We start from the raw sequence: 19,609 nt of genomic DNA on the forward strand, positions 1-19,609 counted from the left end.
AAGATAGAAGTAAATTCACGGGTCGTCTTGCTGAATTATAAATTATATTTTAGCTATTCCCGAAAGACTGTTGGAAAATGTGCTCAGTTTTTATTTATAATTGTTCAAAGTTCCTTATGTGATCGAGGCCTGTAAATCACACGCAGGAAGAAAAGAAAATACACACGAACCGGTAACCTTTATTACTGTAATGCCACCAGAGTGCAGCACTAGCACCTTTCCTAAACCATAGAGTAACTTATACATACAGTGCCTTAAACTGTTTTTTGACAAGTTTTCACAGATAATAAAATATGACATTGATGCATCAAGGCGGTTTGTTTACAAAGGGTCTACCGGGAAACGCGAAAATCTAAATTTAGTTATCTGCCTCTTTATCGTTCGAATAAGCAAGAGTGATAGAGAGGTTAGATAACGAAATTTCGATTTTCTTGTTTCGCGGTAGACCCTCAGATTGTGATGGATTATGGTAGTGGCGCCCCCTACGCAGAGTTTCCTGTAATTGATGATATTAATGTATAGGACCTAACCTAAGCATAAAAAAATTATATTAGTAGTTTATGTAAATATGACCGAATTAAATTCTTTATAGATATTTGCATATATTTTCGACAATTTCTTGGAAGTATTTAAGGTTACGTTTATTCGCATAGTGATGTGTGTTTTTATCGAACTCGGAACAATAACCTATCGACAATCATAGTAATAATACTCGTATTCACAATTAATGTTTGAATTCTCATTTATTACTTATTACTGAATTTGGAGAAACGATTAGAAATTTAGAGAGAGGTGAATAAGTAATCAAAAACGGTATACACACAAATTAGTTAGTTCTTTATTTAACCTTCGTTGCAAATTAAAAATTGTACAAAGGGCGGACTTACTTAAATATCTTAAAAAGGTATATAGAAAACATTATTTCAGATACTATTCCCAAAAGCATCTTGTATCTAATATGTATTTAAATATTTGACTTCCTAGTATCTTGTATTTTAGATACTTTTTTTTAATACCACGTCGGTGGCAAACAAGCATACGGCCTGCCTGATGGTAAGCAGTCACTGTAACCTATGGACGCCTGGAACACCAGAGATATTACATGCGCGTTGCCGACCCTTTAAAAACTCGTACGCTCCTTTTTTGAAGAACCCTATACTGTTAGCCTGCACCCGCGGGAGGAAATTCCTCTTAAGCCCCCTCCAGACTATGCGCGTGAATCGCGGCGCGACTTCGCGGAGCGAACATACCGCGACGTTGACGTAGACTCCACACTCGCAGAACTTCACGGCGATTTCGCAGTTTGGTTCGCGGCAAGATGGCGCCAAAGCGTCAGCTGATCGGATTTAGTTTACGGTCAGGCACTGATTCAAACTGGGAACTGTCAAATTGATTTTTGGTTGATCAAGTTCGCACCCAATAACCAAGTAACCGCCATAGAAGGTATGACAGTTTACAGATTAACCGACTCGTGAGCGAATCGCGGCGTGAAGCGATTGCGAGTGTGGAGTCTTGCAAGTTCGCGCTTCGCGTCTCCTTTGACGCGGGCCAAATACCGACAAAAAACGGGGAATAAGGCGCGAAGGCGTGAACAATCTGCGAAATCGACGCGAGGGCCCTCCACACTCGCGTTTGCGGCTTCGCGCCTCGATTCGCGCACGAGTGTGGAGGGCCCTTTAAACCGTACAGTACGCAACCATTTAGGTTCTAGGGTGTGAGGATGAACACCCTGCCGACGGCGACCGGTGCGGTGATAAAAAGTGGCCGTTGGCATCATGTCAAACAATTCTTCAGACCTCAGCCCATTGTACTGTGTGTGTAGGGGGAGCCTCTAAAACATAATGAGTGCCTAATTTCGTTATCTGGCCTCTTTAACGCTCGAATATGCAAGAGTGATAGAGAGGCAGATAGCGAAATGACGATTTTTGTGTTTCGCGGTAGGCCTCTGTAAACAAACCGCTTTGGTGTATCAATGTCACAGTGAAAACTTCTCAAAAAACTGTTTAAGGCATAGCATGTTTATGTTTAAGTTACTTTATGGTTTAAGTGATGTGATAGTGCTGCTCTCTGGAGGCAGAACATTGCAGTAATATACCCAATTACCTATGTACCAATTTCGTGATATTTTTTAAACATAGGTAGATAGGTAGCACATAAGTGCATAATTTAGCAATATAAAAAGTCGTCAGATAACATTCCTAGCAAAGCCAAAAAAAAATGTGACACTACGTAAATGAGGAATGACAGAATATATTGTATGCATCGCTTTCGACACATTATCTAATTCGTAAGGGAGGAAAGGACGTTTGTTTTCCCCAGTTGGGCTCTGCTCTAGATCTGGAATGACATCCGCTGTGCTGTGCCCTACCACACAAAGCGAGATAACATTCACAATGCCCATACTTCTCTTTTGGACGTAGTTTAAGGACGTACCCAGGTCCGTATACATGTTTGCGAAGAATTTTTGATTAATTTTAGTTAATTTAGTATGCATAATTCACGCATAATTACACTTACAAAATATGATTTTCAGCATTCAAAAAACAACATTTTATACATTCGCGATTCATGTCAATATCCCTATTATTTTGATTTTGTATACCTAGCGGGATCAGAAGAGTTTGCACAAAGAGTTTTGTCCACAAGAATGTCTCATGCAAAAAGTGATTTGTCACTTTAGCCAATCGCTAGTCTAATATTGCCACCATTCTGCCTAAGAAAATACTTTCTGTTTAGTTTGATCTACCTAAACTTTTTCAAAGTACCCTTACGTAAAACCGAAAACAACATAGATGATTTGTCCTTATAACTTATAACGTTTGTGCATATAAGATTTTGTACAAAGTGTCCAAGCTAAACACGATATGTCCATTTTTAAATCGCAAAAATCTAAGTGATTTTGTATTGATAGTTATTCCGCATAATTTTAAAATGGGTTAGTTCTATCATATTCTTTTTAATTAACAGCGCAAAATTTCAGTTATTAGGGTTCCGTAGCCAAATGGCAAAAAACGGAACCCTTATAGATTCGTCATGTCCGTCTGTCTGTCCGATTCTGTCACAGCCACTTTTTTCCGAAACTATAAAAGCTATACTGTTCAAAATTGGTAAGTAGATGTATTCTATGAACCGCATTATGATGTTTACACAAAAATAGAAAAAAAAAACAATAAATTTTGGGGATTCCCCATACTTAGAACTGAAACTCAAAAAATCTTTTTTCATCAAACCCATACGTGTGGGGTATCTAGGGATAGGTCTTCAAAATGATATTTAGGTTTCTAATATAATTTTTTTCTAAACTGAATAGTTTGCGCGAGAGACACTTCCAAAGTGAAAAAATGTGTGTCCCCCCCCCCCCCACCCCTGTAACTTCTAAATTAACAGAATGAAAAATCTAAAAAAAATATATGATATATATTACGATGCAAACTTCCACCGAAAATTGGTTTGAACCAGATCTAGTAAGTAGTTTTTTTTAATACGTCATAAATGGTACGGAACCCTTCGTGGGCGAGTCCGACTCGCACTTGGCCGCTTTTTTATACAAAATTTCATTACGATATAATCCAGTCCAGCACTGTCTTCGATTACTGGACTGGAATACTACTGGAATAAATGTAAACCTAGAGCCATAGAGCGGGCAAATACGTTCACCCATAAATTTGACTCTGAAATACACCAGTGTTCCCAATAATCCTAAAGACATATGCTGTTACCTTTACCTTTCGGACGGTGCATTTTCTCTGTCTTTGCTGTTTTCGTCAGCCATAATTGAGACTTTTCTCTTGTTGTCCGGGTTCGAAGTGTATGGGCTAGTCACGAGGGATGGCCGTAGAGGCAGTAGGGTTGGCTGCTGTTTCGGGGGCTCGGACAGCGGCGGGGGCGGGTTAGCCTCTTGATTCTGTAGATCGCTCAGGTCGAATGGATATTCTTTGATAGCAGTCATTCGGATGCTTGTTTTTCGAACCTGAAAGAAACAGACAAACATTTATTAGCACACTTTCGAATATAATCCTAAACGCTGACTGAACTTGGCAGTAAGAACACATACACAGTTATCCCTAAAAACTCCATATTTGACGTAGCGCTTGGCATGAAAACTTAGTTTCGGCTTGGTCTGTCCTATTATAAACCTTTTGATTACTTGAATAAATGTTTGGAGATTGTCAAAGAAAACAAAGCTAACTAGTTAGAGCAATTTTAAATAGAAGCCTTACAATAAGGGGTCTATTGTATGTAAAATTACTTATAGTATTAGCCAGTATTCTATTATGCAATAGGCCCCAGGGCTCAACTAATGATTAGCGAAAGCCACCTCACACTATCGTCTCTCGAGCGTCGGCGTCTATTCAACTCTATGGCTGCTCGACGCAAGGTTGACGCAACTTTGCAGCGACGCCATTTTCCATAGCGCTAGACGCGGACGCCCAAAAGACGCTAGTGTGAGTGGCCCTTATTTATAAAGTTTTTTTTGGATAGGTATTCTTGTTGTGTCGACTCTAAAATCATTTTAGTATTTAAAAAAATCTACAAAAAAATAACGTTTTCGTGTTAGTTGGCATTGTCAAAATGGATTTTATGCTGTTTATGACCTTGTTTCCTAATGCTCTGGCTCCCAAATAAACGATATGTTGCAAGAAAAGTAGGTTAGACTAGAACCGCTACTTCCACGAAAAGGAACTAAAGCCAGAAAAGTATGTTAGGTGAAGTTACATATGAACGTTAGTACAAATGATCTTTATAACAAGTTGATGTTAACGGAATAATGTCAGGTTATTCGTATAAAGATACAAGCAAATCTCGTCCTTATGGCATGCGACAAAGTGGGACATTTTAATCGGCTGCGGTCACAAATAGTTCTAAAACAACCTATGCAATTTTAAGGAAATCATAATTAGGGCATATCAGTTAGAACTTTACGTCCTTAGTTATAACTTTAGGGGTCCCAATATACCTAGTAACAGCTGTGATTTATTTGTAACAAGGTTCTTTATTTATGGTTCTTTAACTTTTGATACTGCAAAAAAGTGGTCGAGGGGTGCATTGTATATCTCCGCTCTACTGCTATCGGGGCAAGCTGGTAAAAACGAATCGTACACATGATTTCATATTTTTGCTCTTTTGCAATTAAATGAAATGTAATTAATTTATCTCCGTCTATTTTCTTTAGCGCGGCGTGTCGAAAGATGACGCTTTCTGCATTGAGAATCCTACACTTAGGCACTTCTTCTTACAGCAGCTATTCTATTTTATTCTTTAGTCTTATTTCCTTCTCGGTGTTGGAAATCTATAAAATTTACAATTGCGGTTTACCACACAACAGCTCCCATGAGCCATTTTTATCGTAAATATGATTTTAAAGCAAAAAGCGTGAACGAAATATCTAAGACAAATTGCAAAACTCAAATTTTATTTAAAAACATTTTTTCTACAATCATGAATTCATTAGGATTCATCAGTGGAAACTGTGTGCCTTGTGAATGTGTAATCTGATTAACTATGTGTGTTGATTTTGCTTGTGTGTTTTCCAAAGGTTTAAATAAATATTCCCCAAAAAAAGTGATCAATGATAGTGACGTATCATAAATATTATTTGCCAGAGTTTTTTTTTAATGTTACTGTTTTGAATTTATTTGATGATTCAATTATTTTAGGTAATTTGAAAGTAGGTACATTTGTTTAATTACCTATTGATTAAGTCATATCTCTTTTACAAGCTTTTATTTAACTTGACCTTTTAGTACGTATGTAGTTATTTTGTTTAAAAGCAAAAAATATGGATTTCTGCAAAGTAACACCTATTACTTATTTGCTACTTTGGGTCAAATCTAGGAAGCTAAATTGACGCTATTCCCGATTTCCGAATAAGCTGTTTTTTTATTACAAGCTTTTATTTAACTTTCCCTGGTAGTATATTGATGTTAGTTAATGTACATAAAATTAATATTTCACCAAAAACTCATTTAAATTTAATTTAGATTATATATGATATTGAGGTACTAGTCATTAGTTTTATTTGTTCTTAAATATTCTGATTATTATACATAAATATGCATATGCATTTCAGCTTTCTCTATATGTATTACGGTTGATTGATATACTGCTCTGTGACAGATACAAACGGACAGCAAGCAGAGGCTTGGTAATAAAAACCGGCCAAGTGAGTCGGACTCGCGCACGAAGGGTTCCGTACCATTATCTTTAAAAACGATATTTATTTTACTATGTTTTTTAGTATTTGTTGTTATAGCGGCAACAGAAATACATCATCTGTGAAAATTTCAACTGCAATAAAATGAAATGCAGGAATGGCCTCAATAGACATGATGTCTTATCGATTGTTCTTAGAGCTGAAATTGACATTTCATGCAGTCTCTCGATAGGTGAGTGTCTCGTCTGATCGGCAGAATCAAGAGTTGTAAAATAAGAACCCTTGCCGAACTAATAATACAGAATGTTTGGTCCATCGTTTGTCAAATTAAAATATATGTAGGTTGGGTCCTTCGATATCTTCTCGGGCCTCCAAATAATTCTTGAACAATGCAAGCATAAATACGTGAAGTACCTAAGAATAAATTGTTGTCACTAATCGTTCTAATGTGTTATTATTTAGCGAAATAGTAATGCAATATAATTCCAGTTATTGTAGACACGTGAACAACGTTATTTGTCTCTATGAGCATAATAAAATTAATCTTTGCTGTGCCCGAAAAGTACAGAAAAGGTTAATTGCTATTGAACCCCAAAAAATTTAAATAACAAAACTTCCGTGAGACTCGTTAACTTTCGGATTTTCGACTTAAAATACGTGAGTGACCCGTTTTAACATATTTAATATGAACCCCAAAATAATTATACACATGTACCCAATGGAAATATAACTAGAGTAAGTATGTGCACCTATAATATGTAATTCTAACAAAATAAACCAATTTATGCTAAATGTGACACGTTTTAATAAGCTAAGGGTGTATTAAGTACGGCCCGGATTCCTTATTAACGTATTGCTTTAGTCGGGAGTGATAAAAGCCTTGTCGATTTGTAACACATATTCAGATTCAGAGGTCGGTGTTACACTGGAATGTCGTCTAGCTCAAATAAGAGGTTTGTAATTCGTTAGGATTTTGTTTTCGAACGAAAATAAACATCTTAAAATTATTAATTAAAATAAACCTGTAATACCTACGTGTCACACAAAAAACTACGTTACCTATACATATCTTATTATATTTTATTTGTAACATACTGTACTTCTTAGTGTAATGCTACTAAATCATAAAAACTATCATTTTTACTAGAAGTAACTTACATGCTCATAACATTTTACAATCCTTAGATAATAAGATAACCACATTGTAATAACAGCTGTAAATTTTTGAAGTGTATAAATACTATCTGTATTTAAGTTTTTTTGATTACCAGTAACAGTTTGTAAAACATAGTAACTAATTAATTATCATCTTTGCTGAGAGTTATTTTCGAGTATAGACATTTATTTGTATTTGGTATAGGTACTTTAGGCACACATGCAATGTTGATTCAACTTTTTGAATCTAATAACTGTAACACTTAAAATCCTATTGGCATAATCTACTATGGTTGGAGAGAACGAACGAAAACTCATACATATGTGTATGATGTATTAATGTATTTTATTTATCCAAAAATAAATTGTTATGCGAATCATAAATCACTGTGTATTGTTTTGATTAGTTGTTTATTACGCACCTCAATCCATTTGTACCCATTTTTCAAATAGGTGTAAACTCCTGAATCACAAGCCGCCAATGTTGCGCGAACGCAATAGGTTTCAAAAAGCTGCGCGCGCCGCGGCCGCGCGCGGTGTCCAGTTACAGACACAACTGTCTTGCGACTGAATCGTATCACGGTTTCAGCCATGAAGCCTGAAGGCTTTGACTATGTCATGACATGCCTTTGATCGTCTCAGAAACAAATAATATTTAATGTGTCTACATAGTAACGTTGTACATATACACGCTTGCTTATTACTTTTCGGTTTCGATTTATTGATCCATATAGGTACTTTCTTCATCTGTATATGTATGTATATCTTATATAATAAATAATGACAAGTTTATTTTACTTAGAGCAAATTTTCCGATAAGGGAGTTTTCAGAAAATAGTGTATCCAATTAGCGTAAGTTGTTAAGAGGGAAGTATACCACGGGACATACCAAAAGAGAAAACTTTTTCCACTTCTAAATATTTTCCATTCTCCATGATTTTTTAGTATGTTATTGACACAACGAAAAACTAGGTTTATAGGTTTTCCTTTTTTTTTAAATTTGCAGAACAAAAAAAAACTTATTTATTAAAAAAAGCGAAACCTATAAACCAAGAATATATTATGCTCAAGCGATAGACATCAAAATCAAAGAGATTTGTTAAGATTTAGTTAGTAGACAACATTTTCTCCCGAAATGGAATTCCATAGAAAAATTATCGTTATTTCGTTAGATTCTAAAAGCTATTCTTCCCTCTTAAGAAAAGTTAATCACTGTCAGTTGACAATTTAATGCTTAAATTTCAATAGAAACATGGCTTTGGTGTGAATTTCATAAAATTTCATAAGCGATATTACAATGTAAAAAAAACCGGCCAAGAGCATGTCGAGACATGCTCAGAGTAGGGTTCCGTAGTTACTTTTACGTTACAATAAGCTAAACTGGAGCTTAAAGTATGGTAGATTGTTAACCAAGGGATGAATTGTGGGTGTACGTCTTTTTACTATGAAGGGGAAACTATTTGCGATAACTCAAAAACAGCTAAACTGATCATATCCGCTATAGTTTTCATTTAATTTCTTTCTTAAGCTCTACTTTGAAGATTTTTTTCGTATTTTTTGGACCAATGGTTCAAAAGTTAGAGGGGGGACACATTTTTTTTTCTTTCGGAGCAATTATCTCCGAATATATTCACTTTATCAAGAAATGTTTGTTGAAGACCCCTATTAGTTTTGAAAGACCTTTCCAACGATATCCCACACTGTAGTGTTGAAGCAAAAAAAAATGTTCACTCCCACTTTACGTGTAGGTTGTACGACTTTGTCGGCTTTATTGATTTATATATCCATGCCAAATTTCAGCTTTCTAGCACTAACGACTACGGAGCAAAGGCTCGGACAGACAGACATACAGACGGACATGGCGAAACTATAAGGGTTCCTAGTTGACTACGGAACCCTAAAAAGGCTATAAGTTGATTCCCATATAGATTTCATGCTGAATCGTCGTCACAAAACTGACAGCGATTAACTTTTCTTAAAGACTCACGCTAATTGGGTACACTATTTTCTGAAAACTCCCATAAATCGTTATAACCAACATTTCTTATCCTAATTTTCATTCCTGACCACATTCTTTTGTAAGCTATTTTGTACCTAGAATATTGTTTGTTTTATTGTTTTTGTTTGTAGATAATAAACATGAATAGGGGCCGAGCAACATTCTAAACTCAGTTGTCTCAGTATTTTTCTTTAATAACAAAAAGTTTATATCAAATTTCAATTATATAGTTGATTACTGCAGTTATCTCTCACATCGGGTATAAGTATTTCTAGTTTATTAAGTATATGTTTAATTATTAGTCTATTTTATATTATTTTTACATAGGTAACTGTGCAATTTCGCCAATCACAAGATGAACGTTATTATAATTTATTTAATGTTGTGTAATGTGTTGCAAACTAACTTTGTATACCTGCTTTTACGACACATCGTTATGATTTGATTTTGATGATCACGAAAGCAATAGCGATGTATTAAGCTACCTTAACCTCCTAAGTCCCGATGTCCTTTCAAAAGGACCAATTAAAATCTATTATTATTATATATTAACCCAATTTAAGTAGATTGAAGGAACTAATCTTATTTGGTTTACTTGGATTGTGTGAATAAATAAATAGAATTCTTATTTTGGTCATTTCAGTATAAGGTGGCCAGATACTGGCCAGTAATAGACTGTTTACGTTATAATGGAATAATAGAAGGTTTCAAATTCAAAACTACAAAAATGGTTCTGGGAGCTTGGAGGATAAATGAGAAAAGCAAAAAGTTTAAAACAAAATGTGTAAGGTTTTTATAGTTAATATCATGGCCTGTTTGCACATTGATTGGTGCTTAGTTCGAGTTCATACATAGGTGCATTGGGTAGTCGCGTTTATTAACAAATGTATGAACTCGCATTAAACATTAATCAATCAGTAATCAATGTGTGAACAAGCCATCAGAAATAATGATGTAGATATTGGAGCATGTATGATAAAACACATAATTAAAATAAACGTCAAATACTTATTAAGCACTGCACGTTTTGGCCATAACCATAAATAGAAAAAATAAAATTATGCCATTAACAAAAAAAGTGTACAATCTTAATTTAAACTAGTTTTAAGATTATGGCCAAACTATTTATAAATGTCACATTCACTATCACTTAATTACTGAATCCGTGTTGTTGTAATAATTGACTAGCTATATTTAAACAACAATGTATTTACCGAAGTCCGACAACAAAAAAGTCAAACACTCAGATCACCATAAGCTCGGTTTAGTCCAAAATCCCAAAGTACTGTGCAACGACATCTTATAAGTTGTTTCTTTTAACGATCGGCATCAAATTGAAAAAGTAAATGTATGAAGCTATTGACAGAAGTGGTTGTTGGGTAGCACTCCAGTAATTTATTTGCTTAAGTGGTCTCATCACAATCATGTGATCGCTCACGAGGATCCGACCACGAGTCCCATCGGCTGCGTTGTGTACATGCGCCCGCGCCGTCAATCGGCCGCGCCACGCTTATCGCTCCACAACGACATTAATTGGATTGCTCACCCGAAGCTAGTTGTGACGGTTTACTTGTTGTGACACTCCAATTTAAACGTAAGAGGATAATGGCCTCTACAAAAAACATGTATCAGAATTCGAATACTCGTCTCTAAGAATGTATCAATAGAAATATTCTTCAGTAGTTATTTTTTTTATTAGTTACTATAACTAGTTTTTAGGAATTAACAGCACGCAGCAAATAGTTATTTGTACAACAAGAGAGCAAAGATATTTCTTCGAGTGCTTATTTTGAGTCCCGTGCAAGCGAAAGATTCTATAATAGAATCTTGAACGTAGTAAGGGACTCAAAAGCGCACGAGATGTAAATAACTTTGATCTCGTGTAGTACACAAAATTTTTCACGTCGGCAGTGAGAACATATTTGGAAGGTAAAAATATAACCTGAAAAAAATTAATCCGTCTTCATCACTATTTCACTCACGTTTTTTGAAGGTATTTTAACAATTAAGTTTAATTACCGCAATAAAACAAAACAAAAAAAATTCAATATAATAATACGAAAATAATGAAATAACGAACATCAGTTGACAGTTCAATCGACAACTTCTTTTTGTAAAAAAAAAACTTTGTAAGATACGGTCCGAATTGCGGATACTACTTTTGTCCACTATAGGAGTGATCGTTAAAAGTACAATTATTTACTTTGCGTAACAATTGCGTAAATTTTTATAAGTTCATTATATTGATTGTATAATAAAATACGTAAAATATGGTGTTTTTATTAAATTTTAAACTTTTATTTAATTAATTAATTATTAGGAATGAAGACTCGTAGGGTGTTTTGGAACAATGCGGTCTGACTTATTTCGGGGGTCTATTATTAACCGTCAATATACCGTTGAATTACGTGTGAACTTTTTTGTCTCTTTCTTTTTGCTAATGACGTGAAAGGGACAAAGACAATAGAATCCAAATATTTCGAACTTGTATTAGGCCCCGCACGTTGAAATGACATTCGAGCATAAAGGTCACTTGAATGTTATTTTGTCTCACTCAGTGAGCAAAATGCGATTTTGCTCACTGTTTTTAAGCACCAAATTACCTTTGTTCCTGCTGCTGACGTGAAAACATTATTTTTATGTCGATGGTGTTTTAATCTTATCTAATTTTTTTTTTAGAGTTAGACCAAGACAAGTCTGCAACGATATTGATAATCCACGCAATGCAAGTGTTAGGTATTTGAAACGTCAAACTTCTATGGAATTATGACGTATAAGTAACACTTGCACTGTGTATGCTATCAATATCTTTGCAGACTTATCTTGGTCTAACTCCAAGTCCCATCGACGACTTTGTTTTAATAACCGTAGGTATAGGTTTGCTGTTTACCTACCTATCTATTCATCAATGTTTAAGACGCTGAAAAATGTAGTAGTGTTCTAAGTTAAAGAACTACAAAAGAACATTAACTCGGTTATTGTAACCTGATGGCGGCACATTGTTTTTAATTACAATATTTAGCCGTCAATGGAAGAATATATGTATCATTTTACATAACATTACCTCAACCGTACATTTATTTAATGGTTCTACGAGAATGCTAACTATTATTTACTTATGAGTACTATTTGTGTTCTTTGTTGTTAAATATGTACATGCTTTTATTTTACTAACTGTGCAACTGTAGCTTTATTATTTATAAAAAAAAAAACACTAATAAACACTTGAATTTACTTCCTTTCCCAATCTACCTACCTAATACCAAAGAGAAATAAAATAAGTAAGCTTAGAGTTGTTATATGGGCGGTATGGTTAAATTTATGACGAATAAATAAGTTTGAAACTTGCTTAAAACTTAATCATTATTATCTTGAATCTTATCATAAATAAGTTTTCGATAGGCTTGCATACAACGTATTATAAATGGGATTTATCTATGTATGAGTTATTTATTTTTCCTAATACCTATACTTACAGAGTATGGAATTCGTAGATGTTAAGAGTACTAGTCGGGGAAAGTCTAAGTAAAATTATAGTGCAATTTAATAGTTTCTAATTTATGTCCTCTTTGATATTGCAATCATTTATATATTTTACTGGTAAATCTATTGGCTAAATCATGACAATGGACATAACTACGCTCCTGTATTTTTATTAAGGAACCAATCTGGGGGCACAGGGAAGGCAGCCTGAGCTTGCATTACATAAAACTTTATTTACGTCACTTTAATATAAATTACGAGTAAATTTATCATCGGTAAATAATGCTCAGTTTTTCATTTTACTTGGTGAAAAAAAAAAATACCACTATGACAAGTCATGTGACTTGTGATATTGAAGCTTGAAACTAGATCTAAACAGAAAAAAAAACCGCCTTGACACATTCAAACTACACTATTAGATTCATATGCTGGTTATGAAAAAAACTACTACAAGCACAAGGTACAGCACTGCAAAACTACAAGTACCTAACTTACACAATGGATTGACTGGGAGACTGAGCCAAGAGCATATCGGGCCATGCTCAGTGTAACGTTCCGTGGTTACACGTCCGTCAAAATAGACTTTTTGCAAAAACTCAAAAACGGTTCAATCGATCATGTTCGTTATAGTTTTCCTTGTAAGTGTTTATTAAGCTTTACTGTCGCGATTTTTTGGACCTATGGTTCATACAGTATATACGAGGATATGTAAGTAAAAGTTTTTTATTTATTTCAGAGTGATTTTTTTCCGTAACGACTTATGTTTATCAAAAAATGGTTGAAGATTCCTATTCGTTTTGAAAGATCAATCCAACGACAACTCACACTACAGGGTTGAAGCAAATAAAACAGTCCCAGTTTTCGTGTAGGGAGTTAACCTAAAAAAAAAAATTCTAGTTTTTATTGAACGACTTTGTGGGCATAACTGATTTATATGTCCATGCTACATTTACGTTTTCTAACTCTAACCATTACGGAGCCATGCCAGAGACGGACAGACAGGCAGACGAACATGGTGAAACTATAAGGGTTCCCAGTTGACTATGGAACTCTAAAAAGGTTTCCATCATTATTCTACCAATGAGGATAAACCAATCTGGGAAGGTAATGATTTGTAAGAAATAACAATGAAGCAATAACTTCTTTAATGGGCTGTTTTGTCCCTATAATTAAAAAAATGACAATTGTCCATTTGATCCTTAATAAAACTATGCACCGAATTATCGGATTATGTTTCCGGCCAAGTTGAGCCAGCAGAGTCGCGCACGGAGGGTTCCGGGACTGGATAAGACTACTGAAGACTGGTCTGTTTAAGATAACTTTATTTATAACTTTATTTTTGAGTATAATTACAGTGAGACACCTCATTCGGTTCTCGTATGTTTCTTTTATCCTAATGAATGTTTTAATTATACGGAATTTTGACTCTTAGAGACTCTATACATCTCTAAGGATAATTTGATAAAAGTCATTTAGTTCTGACATTTAGAGATATTTACACCTCTAAATAATTTTAATTTTAGTTTTTTTGTCTGTTTGTTTTATTATTATTTATGTTATTTTTTGTATTTCGACATTTAGAGACTTTATAATCTCTATGTAATAAAAATAATTCACTTACTTTTTCTTTAAACAATAATACTTTTAAGTAGTTTGCATTAATATTTTCAATTAATAGTATTTTATAATTGTTGATGTGCTTGTTTTTGCTTGTATGTAAATTCCATGTTGACGTAAAGTGCCCTTGTGGCCTATTTGCTGAATAAATGCTGAAGTTGAAGTTGAAGTGAATTTGTTGAAAACTGTAGACCCCATACAAAATTAAGTTTGTAAAATTGCATTTCTTTTTCCATAAGTATAATTACATATTAACGGTTTCCAGACATTTTTCTGTACTTTTTAGTGTTTTAAGACGTTTCATCTTAAATTTATATTTCTAGGAAAATGTGAAGGGGTTATTGGATTTTGTATGGAACTATCAGCTTAGATGGACATACATAAGTATTTTTTAATTTCATTGGATAGCAGACTTGACAGTTTGATATTACCTTCTCTCAGAGTATTCAAGCAGTAATGTAGGAAAATAGCACCTATTTATTCGCGTGACAAGGAAAGACGTCTCACGGACAAGCATGATGTGCTAGTTCGTTGGGCAGAACACCTTAAAGACGTCTTAAACTCTGTAACCCAAAGTGGTAATTTAGCCTACATACGTACCTTAAAGAACCAACCTTTATTAGATAACCTTGCGCTTTCTCCGGACTACAACGAGTATGTCGTGGCGGCAGTGAGAAAACTTAAAAATAATAAGACACTAGGATCAGACAGCCTTCCCGCAGAGATCTATAAGTACAGTGGACTAAACGTTAACAACAGGTTGTTTGAACGGATACTGAAGATTTGGGAATCAGAAACTTTTCCTCAAAATTGGAGAGATGTCTCTATTTGTAAACTGTACAAGGGTCAGATTTCTTACTGCGGTTCTTATAACTAGAGGCATCTCCCTTCTATCCACTGCCGATAAAATATTAGAGCGCATACTTAACACCCGCCTAGGTTGCCTAGCAGAAGTGCTCTTGCCGGAGAGCCAGTGCAATTGTGTCAAAACAAATCCAAGAAAAAAACTTGCTATATACGTGCTTTATAGACCTAGAAAAGGCTTTCGACCGCATGACCTGGCATGGAGGCGCTCTTGATGAAGGGTCAGCTAAGGTGGTGTGTGCATGTTTGGCCTATGGTTTGGCATCGAGCGATTGCAACTTCAACTTCAACATTTATTCAGCAAATAGGCCACAAAGGCACTTTTACACGTCAACATGGATTTACATACAAGCAAAAGCAAGCACATTAACAATTAAGTATAAAATACAATTCATTGAAAATATTAATGCAAACTACTTAAAGTATTATTGTTTAAAGAAATGTAAGTGAATTATTATTATTACTTAGAGATGTATAAAGTCTCTAAATGTCGAATTACAAAAAATAACTAAAATAATAATAATACTAATAGAAACAAAAAGATACAAAAATAAATTCTAAAATTATTTAGAGGTGTAAATATCTCAAATGTCAGAACTAAATGACTTTTATCAAATTATCCTAGAGATGTATAGAGTCTCTAAGAGTCAAAATTCCGTATAATTCAAACATTCATTAGGATAAAAGAAACATACGAGAACCGAATGAGGTATCTCACTGTAATTATACTCAAAAATAAAGTTAGCTTAAACAGACTACTGAAAGCCGTTTTCTACTCCCAGTTATCAGTGGGTAAACGGAAGCAAGGTGGCCAGCACCTACGTTATAACAAGGATGTGCTTAGGTGCCACCTAACTGCCTGCGGTATACCACCTGACAAATGGGAGGGGTATGCTTCTCAGCGGCCAGAATGGCGTTCTCTTACAAAACTTTGAAGACGCTTTTCCCATTGATCTTGAGGCGAAACGTCAGATACGTAGATCCCGGCCGAAACCCTCAATTACTTACCTACAATAATTCTGGTCAAATTTACTGCCCGATTTGTGATAGTTTTTAAAAGTAAGTTCGGCTTTGCAAGCCCTATAAGAGCTTACGCTTGTAATTAGCTAGGGGTCGCCGTTGCCGATGATGGCATGGATAGCTATACAATATATTACCTTTAAATCATCGACACCGATACTCGTTTCTTGACAGACAGATTATTCATATGTAGATAGTATTTTATTTTATAAGTTGGCGATAACAATAAAATTAATTCTCTATATTCCCAGATTGGGTGAAATTCTGTCGGAGTGTGATGTGAATGAAGGCCAAGGTTAGTGTTGATGTTGACTTTATTATATTTATACGTTTATTAAGTGCACTTGTATCAGTATTTTTAAAAATCGTATTTAACGTAACTTTCAAAGGCAATCATAGAAAAAATATATATCTAAGTATATGAAGCCCAAAAATGGCAGTATTATTATATTTATTATTCATAACGAGTTGTCAAACAATGCACACGGCTGCTTACTCCCACCGGAAAACTTCTTGAATTGATTAACAATGAACTTGCTTCTAAACCAGAGTTACAAGCCAATTCGAATGTGCACTGACAACCGATATTAGAATGATATTGGAATATAATTGGAAACATATGAGTTAGCTGTCATCGTGCCCATCGAGTTTGAAAAATACTAACTTGTATAAAGCATGATACTTGTCCGTCACAACCTACGAAGTTTCAAATCCCTAACTAAAAAAAACCGTTCTCGATATAATCCCTCTCAACCCCCTTAGAAGATGTTTTCAACCCATTTTTTACTCCATTAGTAAATAAATTTCGTAATACACTGAAAATACTTTCCTTGTTTTCTGATAATTATAATGTATTTTTACGAAGAGTCAAGTCCCTCAATCAAAAAAATATTTAATTCCTGATACAAACTTTAAACCTCCTTAGGGAACATATTTTCCATAACGCTGAAATTAATTAGTATTTTTCTACTACGATCTGTGTCAGTGACAACTGACAAATAAAGGACTACCAGAAAAAACTTACAACAACTTTTAACTCCCTTAGGAAATAACTTTCCAAAAATGTAAAAAATCCCACTTCGAGTATTAAAAAAAATGTTCGTTCATGATGTTCACCAACTTTGGGGATAAATTTCCAAAAACGCTGAAATCACTTTCCCATTTTCTATTATTGTGTCTTTCCATAAACGGTGTAATTAGTTTTCTTATTTTTAATATAATGATATTTATCAAGTTTCAAGCATAGAATAACCCCTTTAGGGTTTAAATTTTAAAATCACTTTCATATGTCACTTTCATGTATTCTTGTATTGCCTTGCTAAGAAGTTTCAAAGTATGTGTATTGGATTAAGACGAGACGGTTTTTTTAAAGACACTTAAATTGCTTTTCTTCTGTTTTAATAGCATGCTTTACAAAGTTTCAAGTCCAGCACTTACATTCCCTTTTTAAACCCCTTAGGGGAAGAATTTTGAATTTCTGTCACCCAGCCCTAGCTGTTCCGCTTTCCTTTCTAATGCTCTCTCTGTAATGTCTTCATACAGTATTATTATCCTAGACTCTAACAAGAATGATTGATGTAAAAAAGAGCGTACTTATATAATAAACTATTATTATGATTTAAACTTTATCGCCCAATAAAAATAAATACAAATGGCGGATTTAATGCCTTAAGGTATTCTCTACCAGTCAACCATAGGAGACCATAGAAATTCTCGAATGTGGGTGCAGTGAGAAAAATAATTCAGAAAAGATGAAAACTATAAGCACATTAACAATTATTTACAATGTTACATAAATGATATTACTACATATATATAAACATATTTCTATATAAATACCTATATATATATACATAAATATAGCATATAATATCAATATACATACGTATTATAAAAACTGTATAAATTTTTCTTTGAGGGTTTGCTAAGCTAATAGTTTTGCTGACTGTACATTTCAATTAGTGTACCTTATACTCTGGCTATGTAGGTATGTTGTTTTGAATACGCATTCGTTTGACAGAACAGAAGGGATGTATAAAAAATAATATCCTATAAGTAGGTAATAATTGATTTACCAGCATAGCCACGTTTGCACGACAAAATATGATACAAGGTGTATTTGTAAACAATATGTTATTTATCTCCTACTCATTTGCCATTAGGTCTCATTAGTATTACTTTCAGGTACTAATTGTTTCATCAATACTTTCAAACGTGATATTAACACCTAATCATTAAAGGCTGTAGTGTTTAGTCGTGTGTTTATGAACAACGTACTAATGTAGTGACATTTAATCGTTCAGCACGGCGTTAATATCTTTCAGCCGTGGCCGTCAATAAACAATAGCGCATATTTGTGGGATTTCATAAGCTTTAAAATCAATAGGGTGTATGTCTTATGCAAGTAGTTTTGACATTCGACCAATTGATCCAAGGTATTGATGCGCTGGAGCCATGCTATAGTCATTCGTGCGCCCAGCATCTAATCTGCGTAGTCACGACATTTTTATGTCAACATTGTCTGTGGATACAACGTGTTACTGGATCTTACTTATAAATTTTCTACAGTATATACCGGTATGTATTTCAAGCTTGTAAATTATACTATATGCGCTATAATCATAATATTATCTGAAGTGAAGGCGAAGAAACCCTGAGAGCATTTATCTTTTTGTTCAGTATGTTATATTGGCTTTTAAGTCAAATATAGATAAAAAAGTGTTGTAAAATTTGGCTACAGTTTAAATTTGAAGGTATTATATATTTTTAATAAAAATAGCTTCTCATTATTTGAGTATTTTCTCATGCATATGCATGCACTTATAACAGTTTTTTTTTATTTTCAGTCAATTACAATAATATTTTGGTTAAGCTCTAGAGAGATATCTGTATAGGGGCCGTAGTTTCAACGTGAACCTATAATGGCGGTCCACGTTACCCGTACCTGGTGGACCACATACAGAAATAGTACATGTTACTTGTTAAATACATTACGTACACATGTTAAGCGACTTTATCTATGCGAATATATCAATTAATTTACTATAAATATTGTTATTATTTAAAATACTTTTATTAATAATTTAAAACACTTGTATCGCCACAGAGTTAGCATGAATTCCTCACTTCATGTAAATCAATGGGTAAGAAATGTATTAATCTCTAGTTTAGAATAATTGTCACGAGTCGAAAATTCCTGTTGATTCATCTTAAGGAGCCGTAGATCCAGAGAGCGGAGTTTTTAAAAAATCGTAATCGTATCGCTTTTTTAGATCACAGTAAGGTTCTCAAAAATTTAATTAGCGAATCTTGTAGAT

General features: G+C 34.2%; 1 protein-coding gene across 5 annotated transcripts in view; it reads right to left on the reverse strand.

Annotated features, from left to right (window-relative positions):
- LOC133518264 (sodium/hydrogen exchanger 9B2-like) overlaps positions 1-19,609 on the reverse strand; it is a 73,727-nt gene that overhangs the window by 31,716 nt on the left and 22,402 nt on the right. For 3 of the 5 annotated variants that reach the window (XM_061851901.1, XM_061851904.1, XM_061851903.1), the window contains exon 2: positions 3,726-3,970. In XM_061851901.1, the coding sequence (XP_061707885.1) occupies positions 3,726-3,970 (245 nt within the window). Of the gene's footprint in view, positions 1-3,725; positions 3,971-7,731; positions 7,918-10,522; positions 10,668-19,609 lie in introns of those variants that run through there. The other 2 variants (XM_061851906.1, XM_061851902.1) reach the window with 2 other exon arrangements.

This window comes from Cydia pomonella, chromosome 5 (genome assembly GCF_033807575.1).
Source record: "Cydia pomonella isolate Wapato2018A chromosome 5, ilCydPomo1, whole genome shotgun sequence".
Lineage (NCBI taxonomy): Eukaryota > Metazoa > Arthropoda > Insecta > Lepidoptera > Tortricidae > Cydia > Cydia pomonella.